The sequence below is a fragment of the Vigna umbellata genome, chromosome 5 (genome assembly GCF_029865625.1).
Source record: "Vigna umbellata cultivar VRB3 chromosome 5, Vumbellata_1.0, whole genome shotgun sequence".
Lineage (NCBI taxonomy): Eukaryota > Viridiplantae > Streptophyta > Magnoliopsida > Fabales > Fabaceae > Vigna > Vigna umbellata.
The window spans coordinates 66,734,306-66,749,419 of record NC_142169.1 but is presented as its reverse complement, the minus strand read 5'-3'; the positions used below and the strand labels follow the sequence as shown (position 1 = coordinate 66,749,419).

At 33.8% G+C, this 15,114-nt stretch overlaps 2 protein-coding genes across 2 annotated transcripts; both read left to right on the top strand.

Annotated features, from left to right (window-relative positions):
* Positions 1-141: 141 nt before the first annotated feature.
* Positions 142-3,643, top strand: LOC124825955 (nucleoporin protein Ndc1-Nup protein). The gene is made up of 4 exons (XM_047298715.2): positions 142-756; positions 834-1,058; positions 1,516-1,884; positions 2,931-3,643. Exons 1-4 carry the CDS (start codon positions 346-348, stop codon positions 3,396-3,398), a joined length of 1,473 nt encoding a protein of 490 aa, XP_047154671.1. The 5' UTR covers positions 142-345; the 3' UTR covers positions 3,399-3,643.
* Positions 3,644-10,952: 7,309 nt separating this feature from the next.
* On the top strand, positions 10,953-14,501 carry LOC124825956 (BAG family molecular chaperone regulator 2-like). The gene is made up of 4 exons (XM_047298716.2): positions 10,953-11,320; positions 12,058-12,314; positions 13,517-13,663; positions 14,144-14,501. The coding sequence occupies exons 1-4, from the start codon at positions 11,107-11,109 to the stop codon at positions 14,282-14,284; spliced, it is 759 nt and encodes a 252-aa protein (XP_047154672.1). The 5' UTR covers positions 10,953-11,106; the 3' UTR covers positions 14,285-14,501.
* Positions 14,502-15,114: the final 613 nt, after the last annotated feature.

Genomic DNA, 15,114 nt, shown 5'->3' with positions numbered 1-15,114 from the left:
GATCCATATTGTTTGGGCCGAGTATGATTTGAGCCCGCGGAACCCAACCCATTGAAAGCTTAAAATTAATTACAATTTTAAGAAAGTTATTATCCAAGTTGTGTAAGAAAGTTATTACTTTCTGGCCAACTGTGCGTAAGCTAAAGATTGTACTTAAAAAAAATTCAAAAATTTAAACTGACCTAAGAAACGACTGAGTCTTACCTCCCTTGAAAGAAATAGAGTATGCGAAGGGAAGAAGAGGGAAGAGGGAGCGAGCGAGTGAGTAAGAGAGTGTGGAATTTGAAGCATTGTGGTTGGTGCAGAGAATAAAAGAAGAGAAAAGAAAAAGGTGATTGTTTGTGAATGATGATGTCTGGGAGCAGAGGAAGGTTGGAGTTGGTGGTGAAGAACCGGTTGATGAGTTTCTTGATCTGGCAATCCATTTCATCAGCTATCGTCTTCCTCCATTTTCTCTGCTTTCCCTTCTCTCCACCTCACTACCCTTTCTTCTCCTTCATCGTCTTCCTCTCCTCCAACCTCCTCTTCTCCCCCACCCTCTCCTTCCTCTCCTCCCCCAACCCCCGCCCCCGCCTCCCCCTCTCTCTCCTTTTTGCCACCGCCGCCGCCTTCTCCGCCGCCCTCTGCCTCCCCGCCACCACCCTCACCTCGTCCACTCTCCCCCGATCAATCCTCCGGGGCTTCCTCACCGGCTCCCTCTTCGCTTCTCATTACCTTTTCCAGCGCCGATGGCTCCTCCACTTCCCCATCATCCAGGTCTCTCACTCTCTTTCCTGTTATTAATAAATTCATATTCTTTATGCGTACTGATTTTTTGCTTCTTGTGGGAGCAGCGTCCTCCCTTTTTCAGCTTCAAGATGGGTGTTCCTTCCGCTGCTCGAAAAGCCTTCAAGCTTTCCTTTCTTGCTTCCGTCATATCCGGTGTTCTGTTAGAGCTTCTCCCGCATCCGTTTAAGTACCCGGTCGCCACCCCAAGATTCTTCGTGGAGCAGATATCCTCTCTTGCTGCCACTTTTGTTATCTTCTTCTCTTGGGAGTTGACTCATCATTTGCATTGGGTGGGTTTTTCTAAAACTTATGACCTCTACATGTTTGTTGATATGCCCAGGAGAAAGTGATCCCGTCTGCTCATGCACTTTTTCGTTTTAGGTTTTATTTGTATGCTTGGCTTGGTGTCTAATTTGTTCAACTTTGTTTCATTGATCTGCTGTTGTGATGTTTTGGAATTTGGGATCTCTATCGTGTACATTGGATTTTGGTTCTCTGTGTACAACTTACCCTATTATGTATAATGTTCAGGATGTGTTAAAAACAACTTTGAGTATAGTTTTATCTTAACTATCCAAAATGAAACCCTGTATAATGTCACCTGTGTACCAGTTACAGACATGTACAACAAGTAGGGATTTTGAATTGTATGAGTTGTTTTATAAGCATTTATATCCCCTAGCCTTTTGAAGGGCAGCATTGTTTCCGAATGCTGAAGTTTATGTTTTGGTTGAATATGCTACACAGGTTTTGCACACTAAGAGGTCCATATTTGCACCTCCAAAAGGATCGGCAGCAGCAGAAACAAATCCAAGTGAGCATCTCCTTTCAGCCTTGGAGGAGACTAATCCTACATCGCTTCTAAGATATCTTGCACATCTTGATCTGTGTATGGTTTGCGAGAACAATGTTGACACTTGGAGGCGTGCGGGGTTTTTTGAAGAAACCGGTGAAACTTACAAAAGAGTAGTTGCTGTGTGCTTGAAGCCGTTGGAACACCTTGCAACTAAATTAGGTGAAGGCTCAGGAAATTCTGTTGACAAAGCTACTCAATTATCAAATCAGCTGTTGTCCCCCACGGATTTGAAGAACGTGGAAGAACTGTACAACTTCCAGGTACATGTATAACTTAATTATATTTATACTTTATATGAAGTTAAAAATCAACTGTTTTCCCCCTCCGCATAACCTGAAAGCTTTGGGCATTTGTGTTTACACTGAATATTGAACTTCACTAGAAGTTTTTTCATGGCTTAGCATTAGCATTTCTACAATGTCTTTCAGGACTCACTGTTTAATGTTCACTTTTTTTCTGTGGTATGGACTATGGTTGGAAAAACTTATTTTTTAGGTTGTGGAACCAAAATAAGCAAAGTTGCTAGGAGTATGATGATAAATGTACCTCGTTATAAATAGAAACATATAGATTGAAAGAAAAAATCATGATTTAAAGACTCTAAACTCTCTTCTTAAGTTGTAACAGAACACTGATTATCAAACACCCAGAAGTTTCATCTTCTTGTTTTAAACACAAACTACCTTAAAAATGGGAGTTTGCGCATTAAACGAGGTCCTTATATTGAGGGAAAACTGAAAATGTCTATGGTGGTATGATACACTAACCTAATATTCCGATTTTCAATAATATTTTAGGCGCATTACTGTTGTATGAAAACTATTACGAGCCCATACCAGTTGCAGTTTTAACATGATGATAATTATAAAGCCCTAATATTATATTGATTTTCAGTATTTGACATGTATTAAATGTGAAATTGCTCCCAGAACCAACTATTGTGTGGTTGATATTTAAGCCATCCCTCTTCATATGTGTAAAGAGAAAATAAATTCAGGGGAGTTATTTTTAGTACTTTGTACATGTAAACCAGTTATATATATATAACTCTAGGTGGATAGACTTACAGAGGGGAAAGCTAACTCATGATTCCTCTGGGCTTCATAAATATTAATGTGGGTCATTGACATGAATTGCAACCCTGTAAATTTGATCAATTAATAACCAATAGTTCAAATGTTCACTTGTTTAACTTCTCTATGACAAGAAACCTTCTAGTTGTGGGGCGACAAAGCTGAACACTCCCAGCCTTCTATCCAGAATTTGTGGATAACATATTAAAAAGCATTTGTTTGCTTAAATGCAGCTATATGCATGGTGTTCAAGGAGTGTTGCTTCACTGACTGCCTGTTCACGTAAAGAAGACAAGTTTGGGGTTGCTCAGCTTTCCGGGAGTAACGCTGCTGTGGTTTCAACACTTCTATCCTGCCTTCTGGCTGTTGAAAATTTCATGGGAAAGAAAACAAACCTGCAACCCCCAAATCAGTTGCTGGGACCTGCTGGTATCAAATGGGCAACTGTGAATAGTGGAAGAGTAGATGTTGCAGCTGGTAAAAGAAGAAGTGGCCCAGTGAATTCAAAAGCTTATGCTATTGCTGACGTTCTGAAGACTTCAATCTACCAGATAGTCTCTGCATTCCAAGATGAAATGTCGGCTGGTGCTAAAGCAAATCTTCTGGAGAAGGACTGGATCACCACTGGGAAGCCCGTTTTTGGTACTCGGGAGATGCTAATACAAAAATTACGTATTTTTCTTGACTTTCGAGCTACCTAACTGCCTCGTTGTAGCGTGTTTTGAATACTACTTTCCTTATTAAACATGCTTGTGAGACATTATACGCCCAGGAAGTTGACAAGTGAGGAGATGTAGATGGAATGGAAGGAAAAGGTTCAGTTTTGCTGTAGAAATTCGAGATGAACGATATTAATCTCTTGAGATTTTGTTGAAGATACTGGCATTGACAGTAAGTGATAATTTGGACGAGCTTTTCTTAGTAATGAACAGACTCGTTTTCTTAAGATAGTTTTTCATGATCATAAAAAACCTACCCAACAGTTGAATAAAAAGCCTTTACAGGAAAAACGAGTTGAAAACCGTTGGTCTTGTTAATCATATGGAAGCGATTCTCCGTGTTCTAACGCGAAACAGTCCTGTAGTTCCTCATTACTCATGAAAAAACTTTTGTCAATTCTTTAACAAGGGTATATGGGTTAGCGTTTGTTCAAAATGTTTTCATTTTTAAAAAATGTGTACTATTTTTGGACATTGGGATAGGTGGGCAGAACTGGCCGACTCAATTAAACACACAGATTATAAAATTTAGAACCCGTATGTATCCGAACCCAACCAAAATGCGTTTTTCAAACGTACAAAAAAGACGTATTTATGGAAGGGAAAGTAGCATTCTGCCATTTATCACCCTGTTTTCGCTTCTGCAATTGACAGAAAAATAATAATTGAAACCCACTTCACTTGGAACCTTGGTCCAAAGTTGTGCTCCTCGTTACCAAATCCAAGCTATCCTTCCTCTTCCTGAAAAAGAAACTCTCAGAAGATGTTCAGCTATGAATCTTTTCAGGTTCTCTCTCTCTCTTTTTGTGTGTGTGAAATATGTAGGATCTAAAAACTGTGAGACTTGCTACTGACTGTAGTTTACTTTCTCAAAACATGCTATATTCTAAACATGCGGAGGGTTAGTTACACAGATTTTGCCCATGGAAAGAAGATACCCGGATTGATATCTATTTTTCTTCGGTTTTTTCAAGGTGGTTCTTGTTTTTTTTTTTATTTAATAAGTTTTAATTTTTGTTAACTTTATTTAATTAATTTTTTTTAATGTAGTTTAGATAGTTAACTGCATGTGAACAATAAATATATGTTATGTGTCGGTGATTTTATTTATCTTTTTTTCGATTCAGTTTTTATATCTATTATTTTTGTTTAATTTAGTCTATTTTTTTAAAAGATAGGACAATTTTATTATTTTCTAAATTGAAACTAAATTTATTTTTTATATTAATAATTTTATTAAAATTGACATTTTTATTAGTTAGTATTTTTGGAATTACTTTTAAACCAATTTTAATAATTATATTTTAGTAATAAAGTTAGAGTTGTTTTTTGGGTACATATTGCACAATTTGTATTTTGTTTACAAGGGATTGAAACTATAAATATTTTTTTTGTTAACTAATGTGATTTGTGATGTACTTTATAAGTAATGTGAAATTATTCTTTCTACATTTTTAATATAGTAAGAATAAAAAAAAGATTGGTCATCGATTGTGAATATTGTATAATATTTCTCCTGCTAAAGTTCTTAACTAAATTTTAATTTTGGGTTTTATTTTTTGTTTTTGGTGGTTAATAAATTTACATTTTGTTTTTTATTCTCAATAATTTTTTTTCTCATTTTGGTTTTCATAATTTATTTTATTATTTATTGACATCTTTTAAGTTACTTAATTATTAAGTGATTATGTGAATGACTTAATTCTATGTTTGATTGTGGTTGCAAACTTTTTAACGTGTTTAATTGAGAAAAAAAAAAAAACACACACACACACACATATTTTCGTATAAGTGATCAAACATAGAAAATGGATAAAAATGATACATGTAAGTTTTTGACCTTTTAAAAAGTAAAAATAAATGTATTTCTTTTAATATTTTTGAAATTATTTTTAATACATCTATCGCTTCAAACTTTATTTTTAATATTTTGAAATTATTTTTAAATTAATTCTAACGTTAAAATATAATTACTAGAATTGATTTAAAAATAATTTCATAAATAATACTATTAAAAATGTAAATTTTAAAAAAAATATCAATATAATATTTATATAAAAGTTAAATCTAGTATTTAAAAAAAAAAACTAAATTGTTCTATTTTAAAAAAGGGTTAAATATGTATTTAGTCCTCAACTTTCAAACGCTTTTGGGTTTAGTCCATTTTTCAAAGTTTGCTTCATTTTCATCATTCTCTTTAATGAAACTGTAATTTTTAATCCTCTGTTACTAACAATCTTAATTTTTTTCTAATGTGGCATGTGGCTAACAATTTGCCATGTATAAGACCAATTCTAATTTTGTTCTGATTATAATTAAAATTAAAAAAAAATCATTAAATTATTGGCTCAAAACTGTAATCCCTCTTCTTTTTCGTTCATGAGTTCATCTTGTGGAAGCATTCTTTTCTTTTCCATCTTCAACCAGCCATGACCAACTAATGTTCCAAACCAATTTCAAGTTACCACCCAAAACCCAGACTGTTCCAACATTTCCCATTACTATGCATCAGAAAACAATAATAGCAAAACATTCCAGACCAAACTATCAATCCTAGCCAAAGATACACCAGTTATAACCTTCTATAACACCTCACAGTGCACAAAATTTCCACTTTTAAATGTATAAATCCAATACAAAAACATGTATCATATCATTCTCATCTTTTCCCTAACCTCAATATTGTTATCGAAGTACTTACTGTTTTCATTTTATAAAAACCCATTCAACATACCATCAATCTGTTCACAATTAGAACAAAGGACACAGGCGAAACTATTATCCAATCAATTAACTCATCAAGATAAAATAACCCCCTAAATATGGACACTTTGCTCTTCCTCTATGCTTTACCCTTTCCACCAAGTTTCGCAACTTCACATGTTTTGCATTCCATTCGAATAATTTTCAAACCCTAGAATTAATTCCCCCTTGGATTCTTCTTCTCCTTTACTCCTTTGAAACCCCAACTTCCTTTCCTTTAATCACCCTTTTCGTTACTCTTCAGAACAATAACGGTTGTCGATCTCCCTCGCATAAGTGATTCCCTTACTCTAGGGTTTTCGGTAGTCTTCTCCGGAGGCACTGCCTTCAACGGTGTCATCGAAGAGCTCAAGAATTTTACTAACCGCGTTGCTCACGTTCTTCCTGTTTTCGACGATGGTGAAAGTACTGCAGATATTGTTCGTGTTCTCGGTACAACGTTTTGTTAATTAATAATTATAATTGGAGAAGGGGAGAAGAAATATGGAATGCCCTCCATCCCAATTTTTGGGGGAATAGGTTTAGGGAAGGGAGGAAGGAAAGAAAAAGTAAGAGATAGTGGAAAGTATATAATAAATATTACAATCTGAGTTGAAGATAGACGACATTAAAAATGAGGTCATAAGGAGATGAAATCATGGTTAGAAGAAAGTGAGTGCAATAGTTGGAGATGGACCTCGTGTTGGCCATGACCGATTGAAGATGGAGAAGAAAAGAGGGCCTCCAAATGATGAACCCATGAACGAAAGAGAAAAGAAATTCCATTTTTGACCCTATAATTTAATGATTTTTCTTTTAATTTTAATTATAGTCGGAAACAAAATTAGAATTGGTCTTACCCAAATTGTAGAAAATTAACGTTGGAGGACCAAAAATTACAGTTTCATTAAGGAAAATGATGAAAATGAAATAAACTTTAAAAGATAAACTAAACCAAAAACGTTTGATAGTTGAGGGATTAAAAACATATTTAACCTTTTCATTAATTCTAAATAATTACTAGAATTGATTTAAAAATAATTTCATAAATAATAGCTACTAAAAATGTCAATTTTTAAAAAATATCAATATAATATTTATATAAAAATTAAATCTAGTATTTGGAGGTAAGAAGTCTTCTTATATGAAAACGTTATATTTCAAACATATTTCTATAATTATTACTATTTTTATTTATGAATATTGCATATTGATATTTACTATGTTTTGGTAATTTTAGCGAATTCAAATTCCACATTCTTGGGCGGTGCGGTGTTGAATATCGTCATCAATTGGAGCTTTTTCCCTCTGAAATCAAAATCCTCGTTCGGTTTTATTCTTTTTGAATTGGCAACCCTAAAATGGAACCCTCTTTTCCAATTCTGCAAGGCCACCTCCACCTCCACCTCCACCTCCTCCTCTTTCGTGGTCTCGTACCTCGTCAACAAATGTGCCTTCTCCCAAGAAACCGCTCTCAAAGCTTCTTGCAATCTTCATTTTTCGAAACCCCAAAAGCTTGATTCTGTTCTCTCCTTCTTCCAAAACCATGCATTCTCCAACTCTCATATATCTCATATCCTTAAAACCATCATGCTGGAAGCCACCCCAACCACGCATGCAATCGAATACTTTGGAACCGAATATCAGGAGTGGGAACCGAATACGCCTTCTTCATAAATTGTTTACACGATCTGGAACCGAATATGAAGGTTGGGAACCGATACGAACATAGTGTGAGAAGTATGGGAACCGAATATCAGCACTAGGAACTGAATACCATTACTTCAAAAATTCTTCACCCCCTAGAACCGAATATTGCTGCAAAGTAACCAAATACACCTGCAATTCTTCCTCTTCAAATGCTTCGAATGGTCTTCATCTTCAACCTTAAAATCGATTATTTTGTCAATCAGGACTGGAGTTGGAATTATATAACGTGTAAAGGGTAGACTAGACATTGTATAGTAAATCCTTGCAAATCTCTACACTCCAGCGGATGATGAAAAATTCACCAATCTTGCAAATCCGCATCTTTCCTTCTTCGCATTTCGGCTTAAATGAACACACATTTTCTCGCATTTCATAGCTTTCAAACTTACACGAACATTAATTTCACATCAAGCGAAGCTAAGTCTTGTTATAAAGTTAAGCAAAAACTAAAAGTTTAATGTGAGAAAACTCATTTAATAATAAAAAGACCAAAACACCCTCCATTTTCATAACCCGTTACGTTAAAGAAAACCCGCAAAACCAGGTGAGAGCTGTCAGCTATGGATTACCACCGTTTTTTCCTGAACTTCCATAACTTTCCTCAGCATTTTTATATAAAAAAATTATCATTTTATCCTTTTCAGATTTAGATAGTGTAATCTGAAAATAAAAAAGATACTTTCAGACTAGACTGTACAGTCTAAACATAATTATTTTTCTTAAAAATGTCAAAAGTAATTCTAAAAATCGTTTTGGATTATATAACACAAAAGTCAAAGTAATTTTCAAATTGTGTAGTCTGAAATTCAAATGATTTCTAAATTATGTAAACGTTTTAGATTCTGTGATTTAGAAGTTATTTTTTATTTCTTGCACCATTCAAAAAATGACAAAATGATAACTTTATTTAAGCGAAGGTGCAAGAAGAAATTTATGGAGGTGCAAGAAGAAACTGTACGAAATACAGTGTGCAGTTTGGATGGGATTGTTTGAATTTTAGCCCGAAGCCTTCCGAAACTACCCACGAGCCGGCCTTCGTATGAAAGCTCTTATCTAAACCGGTTGAGATCTGAATTTAAAAATAAACGGAGTGCTAATTTAGTTCTTGAGGTTTTCATCACCTACCATTATGATCATTAACGAATAAAAAAATTGTCTTTTATATCATTAGAAAGGAAGTTTAGTTATTAAATATACTATAATCACTAGTCAATTAGGTTCTTAAAAATAGCATTAATGATTAATTTCGCCGCTACTATTATGGGAAAAGCAAATTTAATTCGACTTCTGTCCTTGAGAGAAGAGTGTTGTTTTGATTTTCTGACAGTAGGAAATTTTGTATGGTTATGAATATTTAAATAAGGATCAAGTTAACTAACACTTATTAAGGTGGTTGAAAACTAAATTTGTTTCATTGTAGCGTCAAGGATTATAGGGTCTGGTGCTGCGCTGTCAATTTTGGTGGCATAATTGATTGATTTTAAAACATCAAACGTTTGCATTTAGCTGTATAATTTGTTTCTGTTCCTTAATTTGTCCCTACGACCCTCCTGTAAACTAAAAATGAAGGACCGTATACAGTTTCTCTGTCAATATTAAAGATTATATTATTTTGTCTATATTCATACTCAAGTTGAACCTATTTTAAATGACTTTTACTATTTTTCACATTTGAAACATGTATATCCAAAGCTCCAAACTAAATCAAACTCGTTATCAAAGCTTTTTGACCTTTGATGTAAAACTTGTATAAAAAAAATTGGACGCAAATGTTGAAAGTAGGCTTGTGAAAGTTTACAAAGAGACCAAGTCTGGCATCAATACAACTTAATAACTTATGCATCAACTTCTTCAACCTTTCCAGAAGTTATTTGTGAATTAGGTTTATGAAAAAAATAAATGAATAATTTAGTTATGGAATTTTGAAGTCAATAATATAGTGATGATTGAATGGATGAGTTATTAGGGTTTATTATGATTATTTGACATCAGCAGCTAGCATCCTAATCAGTGACAACTATGATCCATTTGGCAAGTAAGCGTCATTTAGTCAAAGGGATGTTCAAGTTCCCTAATCATAATCAACTTTTGCAATTCAATTCTCACTCTTAATATAACTTAACAGCAAGTTGTTAAACCTTATCCATCTATCTTAAAAAACCACCATAATTTATACCCTAAGTAATGTCATTTTTGGGTATTTTCGCTGCCTACTTATGAAAACGAGAGACTAATCAAACACAAACCAACCACATAAAACGAAATTATTAATCACAAACCAACCACAACAACGAAACCGGGAGATGGCTCAAACTGCAATCATAGGAACTTAAAAATCCTCATCCAATGCCACCCATCCACGTGTCCCTTTCCAACACTAAGCAAAAGCAACGTGTTCATTCCGCGTGTTCCTTCAACTGTCGGCAAGCTTAGCTGTCACTGCACACTAGCTAACTCACTCCTACACGTGGCATGCCTCTCATTGGTCCAACATTCTTCCTCATACCCCGCATCACCACCATAATTTCCCTCCACACTCTAGTCTCGTCTCTTCCAACTTTTATGACTCAAGTTTTATATTTTCTAAAATCTAATATACGATCACAAGAAAATATTATTCATAATACTCTTTTTAAATCTACCTTGTCTTCATAATTTTTTAATTACAAGTTAATTATGTATTTTACTTTTAGATTTTTCAGAAGTAGAGAACCGTATCATCCAAGTGATATTAACGTGTACATCATCGTCGATTGTTCATGTCAGATATAAGCGTCTTGTTCTGTTAGCAACATTATGATAATTAAATGTATGATAAACTGACTTAATTTATAAAGATAGGAAGATAAACGTGTAATTAATTTTCCTTTTAAAACTGCGGAGACCAAAGGTTAATTAAATCTAAATATTTAAAAAATAGTATATTATAACAATGCTAACATTGATTTCTTGGTAGTATATAAGTATTAGTTTTTTTTAAAAAAAAATTTACAATAAAGTAATAATAACGCTCTCAGTTAAATAGCATTAGTGAGAAATGACGCAATATTTTGTGTTTACCCCCTCCTCGACTGATACCATATAAAATCTCCGCAGCAGCAAACGTTGCAACCTATTTTGTGTGTCGGCAAAGATTACACAGTTTTTTCAAATACAGCTCGTCACGCGTTAGATATTTTCCCTAGAAAAAACACTGACCACCACTGTATTTCATTTTCCCGGGAAAACTGAGTTCAAAATGATAAGGAAGAAACCGAGCGCCAGAGAGAATTCGTCGTCGTCGTCATCGTCGACAGTGGGAGAAGAAGAGACGGAGTGGGAAATGAGACCTGGAGGAATGTTGGTGCAGAAAAGGACTGTGCAAACGGATGCTCCAGCACGCAATTTGCGCCTTCGAATCGCCTACGGTGCTCTCCGTTACGAGATCTGTGTCAGTTCGCTGGCCACTTTCGGTAAGACAAGTTCTGGATCTAAACTTCCATTGTTAATTTTATTCTGCTCTGCCTAGTCAATGAGAAAAATGCTACTGCGAAGAGTAATGTTGTTGAAATTGAGTTAGGTGGCTGTTTCAATGCAGAATTGTGAATCCATCGGTGCTGATGCTACGTGCCCACGTATCATGGCATTGTCTGCTAGTTTTTTTGCTCAATTTTCTTTGAAAATTATAATTAAGATATAGAATGAAGAGTTTAGTCTTTGTGTATTATCAAATTTTTATGTTGGGAATAAGCAAAAAACGATGTTAATATAATTTTCAAGTAGTTTGATTGTCTTGTAAGAATAAGGTAAAAATAATATTACTTAACGAAGAAGAATCAAAGTAACATTAAATAATTAAATTTAAAGATTTAATTAGAATAAGTATACATTGTCATTCATGTTTTTAATTGCGTGGATTTGTGTAAAAGATTTTAAGAACAGATGAGTGTTTTGTCTTTATAATATAATTAATACAACCATTATTTATTCCTTTCATCTTAAAAACAATATTTGAGCATAATTTTAATAAATTATTAGTTCAGAAAATGCAAATCAAAACTAAAGAGGATGATAATATTGGATGTGTGAGAGGAAACATGTGGAGATGGGTCTGATTTGATGATAATTGAATTGTTAAAGGAAAAAGTTGGTAGTGGAATTGGGAGGAGGGTATAGTGTGAAAATGATGTGACATGAAATGAAATGACAGGGGAAGTGAAGAAGGTGCTGAGTGGGGAAACGGGGTTACAGGTGGATGAACAGAGAGTGGTGTACAGAGGCAAAGAGCGACAAAACGGAGAGTATTTGGACGCGTGCGGAGTGAAAGACAGATCAAAAGTGGTGTTGATCCAAGACCCTTCCAGCATCGAACGACGCTTCATCCAGATGCGTATCAACGCTAAGATCCAAAACGCACATCGCGCAATCAACACTGTTGCACTCCACCTTGATCAGCTTGCAGACCAGGTATCTGCATCATTTTCACATCCTAACAATTCAATGTTTTGAATAAATTCACAACAGTTCAATGTATATTTACTGTAAAAATATTAAAGTAAATGGTTGTATTCTTTTACCGTGTATGCATGTCGGTGGTTATTCTTTTCCGTCCACTGTGGATGAGAAGGAAAAAGGGAGAGATGAAAAAACAAATAGAAAAATATAGTAGCAAATGAATGAAAAATTTGGAAATCGAGGTTAGTTAAAAAATCTTGTCATAGAAAAATGAGAATTTTTTTGAAAAGTTAAAGAAGACACACAGAACTTAATTTATGTTACTAAGTATAGTATAGAATAGAAGGATTTTGTTTAAAAGTAAAAACACATGATCATCTGTTTATTTTATTTTTTAAAATAAAATCTTCATTTTCTTATAGTTTTTTCTTTTTCAACAAATAATCTATATTGCTATTCATTTATCATCCGATTTTTCTCCTTCTTTTCTTTTATTTTTGTTCTCTGTCAATGATTAAGGTAGAATTGATGGGTCAATGAGTGTATTGCATGACAGTTTTCCTTGGTAGCCGGTGGGTTATTGTCATAAGTAGTGAGTGATACATTGTTTTTGCTCAGAAAAAAAGATGAAAGTGATACATTGTCTTTGTCACAACAGCTGTAACTGGAATGACCTGGGTCTGTATTTCAGTATACTGTGGGAAATGCACAAACATACAAACCCCATAAGTAATAATAATAGTAACCTAACCTCTTAGCTCTGTGCTACATGGACCAAGTCTATATAACAATTTGAGTGAATATGACATCATATTGTGTCGTTATGTTATTCGGCGCTGAAACTTCGTTCTTTTTTATAAATGTATTTCAATGATAATTAGATAAGGGTCGAGCCAAACATGACTGGTTGACTTTTTTGTATATGCGTATGTGTTATTTAGAGAATGAGCTGTTAAGGTTATAATCATGAACATTTTAGACATACACTCTTTATCTCAATTAACTTCATCAATGTTTATATGATATAACCTTCAACGTAATAGTAAACTCAAGCAACCATCAGCTTCAACAATACTATTCCTTTCACTCCCTAAGTTTGAATCCGTATCTGAAACATATTGCTTGATATAAGTAGTAAGCACCATGTACATATAAGTGCTACCCGATTTTTTGTCCGAACATAACATACAACATACATTTTCTTTCCAATGTAGGTATCTGCCATTGAAAAGTCTATTTCCAACGGAGTCAAAGTACCGGAAGTTCAAATTACAACACTAATCGAGATGCTTATGAGACAAGCAATCAAATTAGAAAGCATTACTGCAGAAGGCGATGCTTCTGCACAGAAACATTTGCAGGTATTTTCAATATAGTTCCAATTTCTCTCACCTATACTTGTTTTGGTGTTTGTTTGGTTTCATTTGAATGGTAATTCGTCTAAATATCATGGTATGGTCATGTGGGTGAAAAACATCTTTTAAATAACATAATCATTTCTTTAATCTTGTCATAAAATTATAAAGACAAAATTTACATGCAGCATCATGGTTGCTATTATGTTGTTTTCTGATCATATTTACAATCTTATCTTGATAATATGCATTTTATTTAATACATTGTATATTATAACCAACGTGAAATTAAACATATGATTAGAGAACATTAACACTTCCTATAATACTTTAGGTAAGTAAAGCAAAAAATTAAGGAAAAGTTGGTTTGTTTATTTAGAGTACCTTTACCAGGGAAAATATTGTTAGACGGGAAATCTACAGTGTTTGGACTATGCAAAAGTTGAATTGGTAAGTCACAGAATAATCTACTATTTGCTTTTTCAGGGAAAGAGAGTGCAAAAATGTGTAGAAACCCTGGATGAACTTAAGGTATCTAATGCCAGAATAAAGCCTGTTGTTGTCACAACCAAGTGGGAGACCTTTGATCATATTCCATCCTCCACCACTTGGGAAATATTCGATTGAGTTTGCTCCATTTTTTTCTTCTTTTCCCCTTCTTTATTCCATTTTCTTCCTCTTTGTCTATACGTACAAACTTCTTGTTTCGGAACTCTGTCAATAAGTCTTGCTGTCACACTGTAATAGCTACCTAAGTTTTTGTTCAAAATGGCAATTCAAATAGAAATCGGAAATGTTAATATAACCATAATTATTATTTGATGGTGAATTTTTTAATTGTTTATTTCATGTTTGTATTTACCATTCCATGCAATTTATCACTAACCACTTTGATTAACAGTTTAAATATATTAATTGTTTATATTTTGGTGCGTTAGTTTTTCATGTTTGATTTATGTGTTAAACTATAACTTAGTGTGTTGTCATAAACTACACTCCTTTGTGCTGTTATAGTTTAGATAGAAGAAATAGGTTGTCCATTTTATAAAATATTTTATAATTTTTTTTCTGGTGAAACTTATAGTTGTTACTTCTACTGCAATATAGCTTGTAAGCCATGTTAAAACAATGATTAAGCCCCTTATATATAGAAGTGACTAAAATTTAAAAAATGGTTCTAGAAATGGAGAGCGAAACAAAAAAAAAAAGTGACAATAATTAAGGTGTTGGAAAGTTAGGGAAAAAAAATCAGAGGAGTGAAGAAATTTTGAGAAAATGGGGCAAAAGCTCTGATTCTTAACAAAAACATTCTGGACGCGCAATACAGAAAGAGAATATCAGAGGGTGGTACAGGACAGTTTTATTGTAACTTTTTTTTTAAAAAGTAATATGATTTTTTAATGTTCATGCATTTGTTTTTTTAATTTTCCAAAAACTTAAGAATAAAATGAAATCAG

Coding starts and splice junctions, on each gene's coding strand:
- LOC124825956 (XM_047298716.2), top strand. CDS start 11,107: ATGATAAGGAAGAAACCGAGCGCCAGAGAGAATTCGTCGTCGTCGTCA. Junction 12,315..13,516: donor TTGATCAGCTTGCAGACCAG/GTATCTGCATCA, acceptor TTTCCAATGTAG/GTATCTGCCATTGAAAAGTC. Junction 13,664..14,143: donor CTGCACAGAAACATTTGCAG/GTATTTTCAATA, acceptor TTGCTTTTTCAG/GGAAAGAGAGTGCAAAAATG.
- LOC124825955 (XM_047298715.2), top strand. CDS start 346: ATGATGATGTCTGGGAGCAGAGGAAGGTTGGAGTTGGTGGTGAAGAAC. Junction 757..833: donor TCCACTTCCCCATCATCCAG/GTCTCTCACTCT, acceptor TTGTGGGAGCAG/CGTCCTCCCTTTTTCAGCTT. Junction 1,059..1,515: donor TGACTCATCATTTGCATTGG/GTGGGTTTTTCT, acceptor TATGCTACACAG/GTTTTGCACACTAAGAGGTC.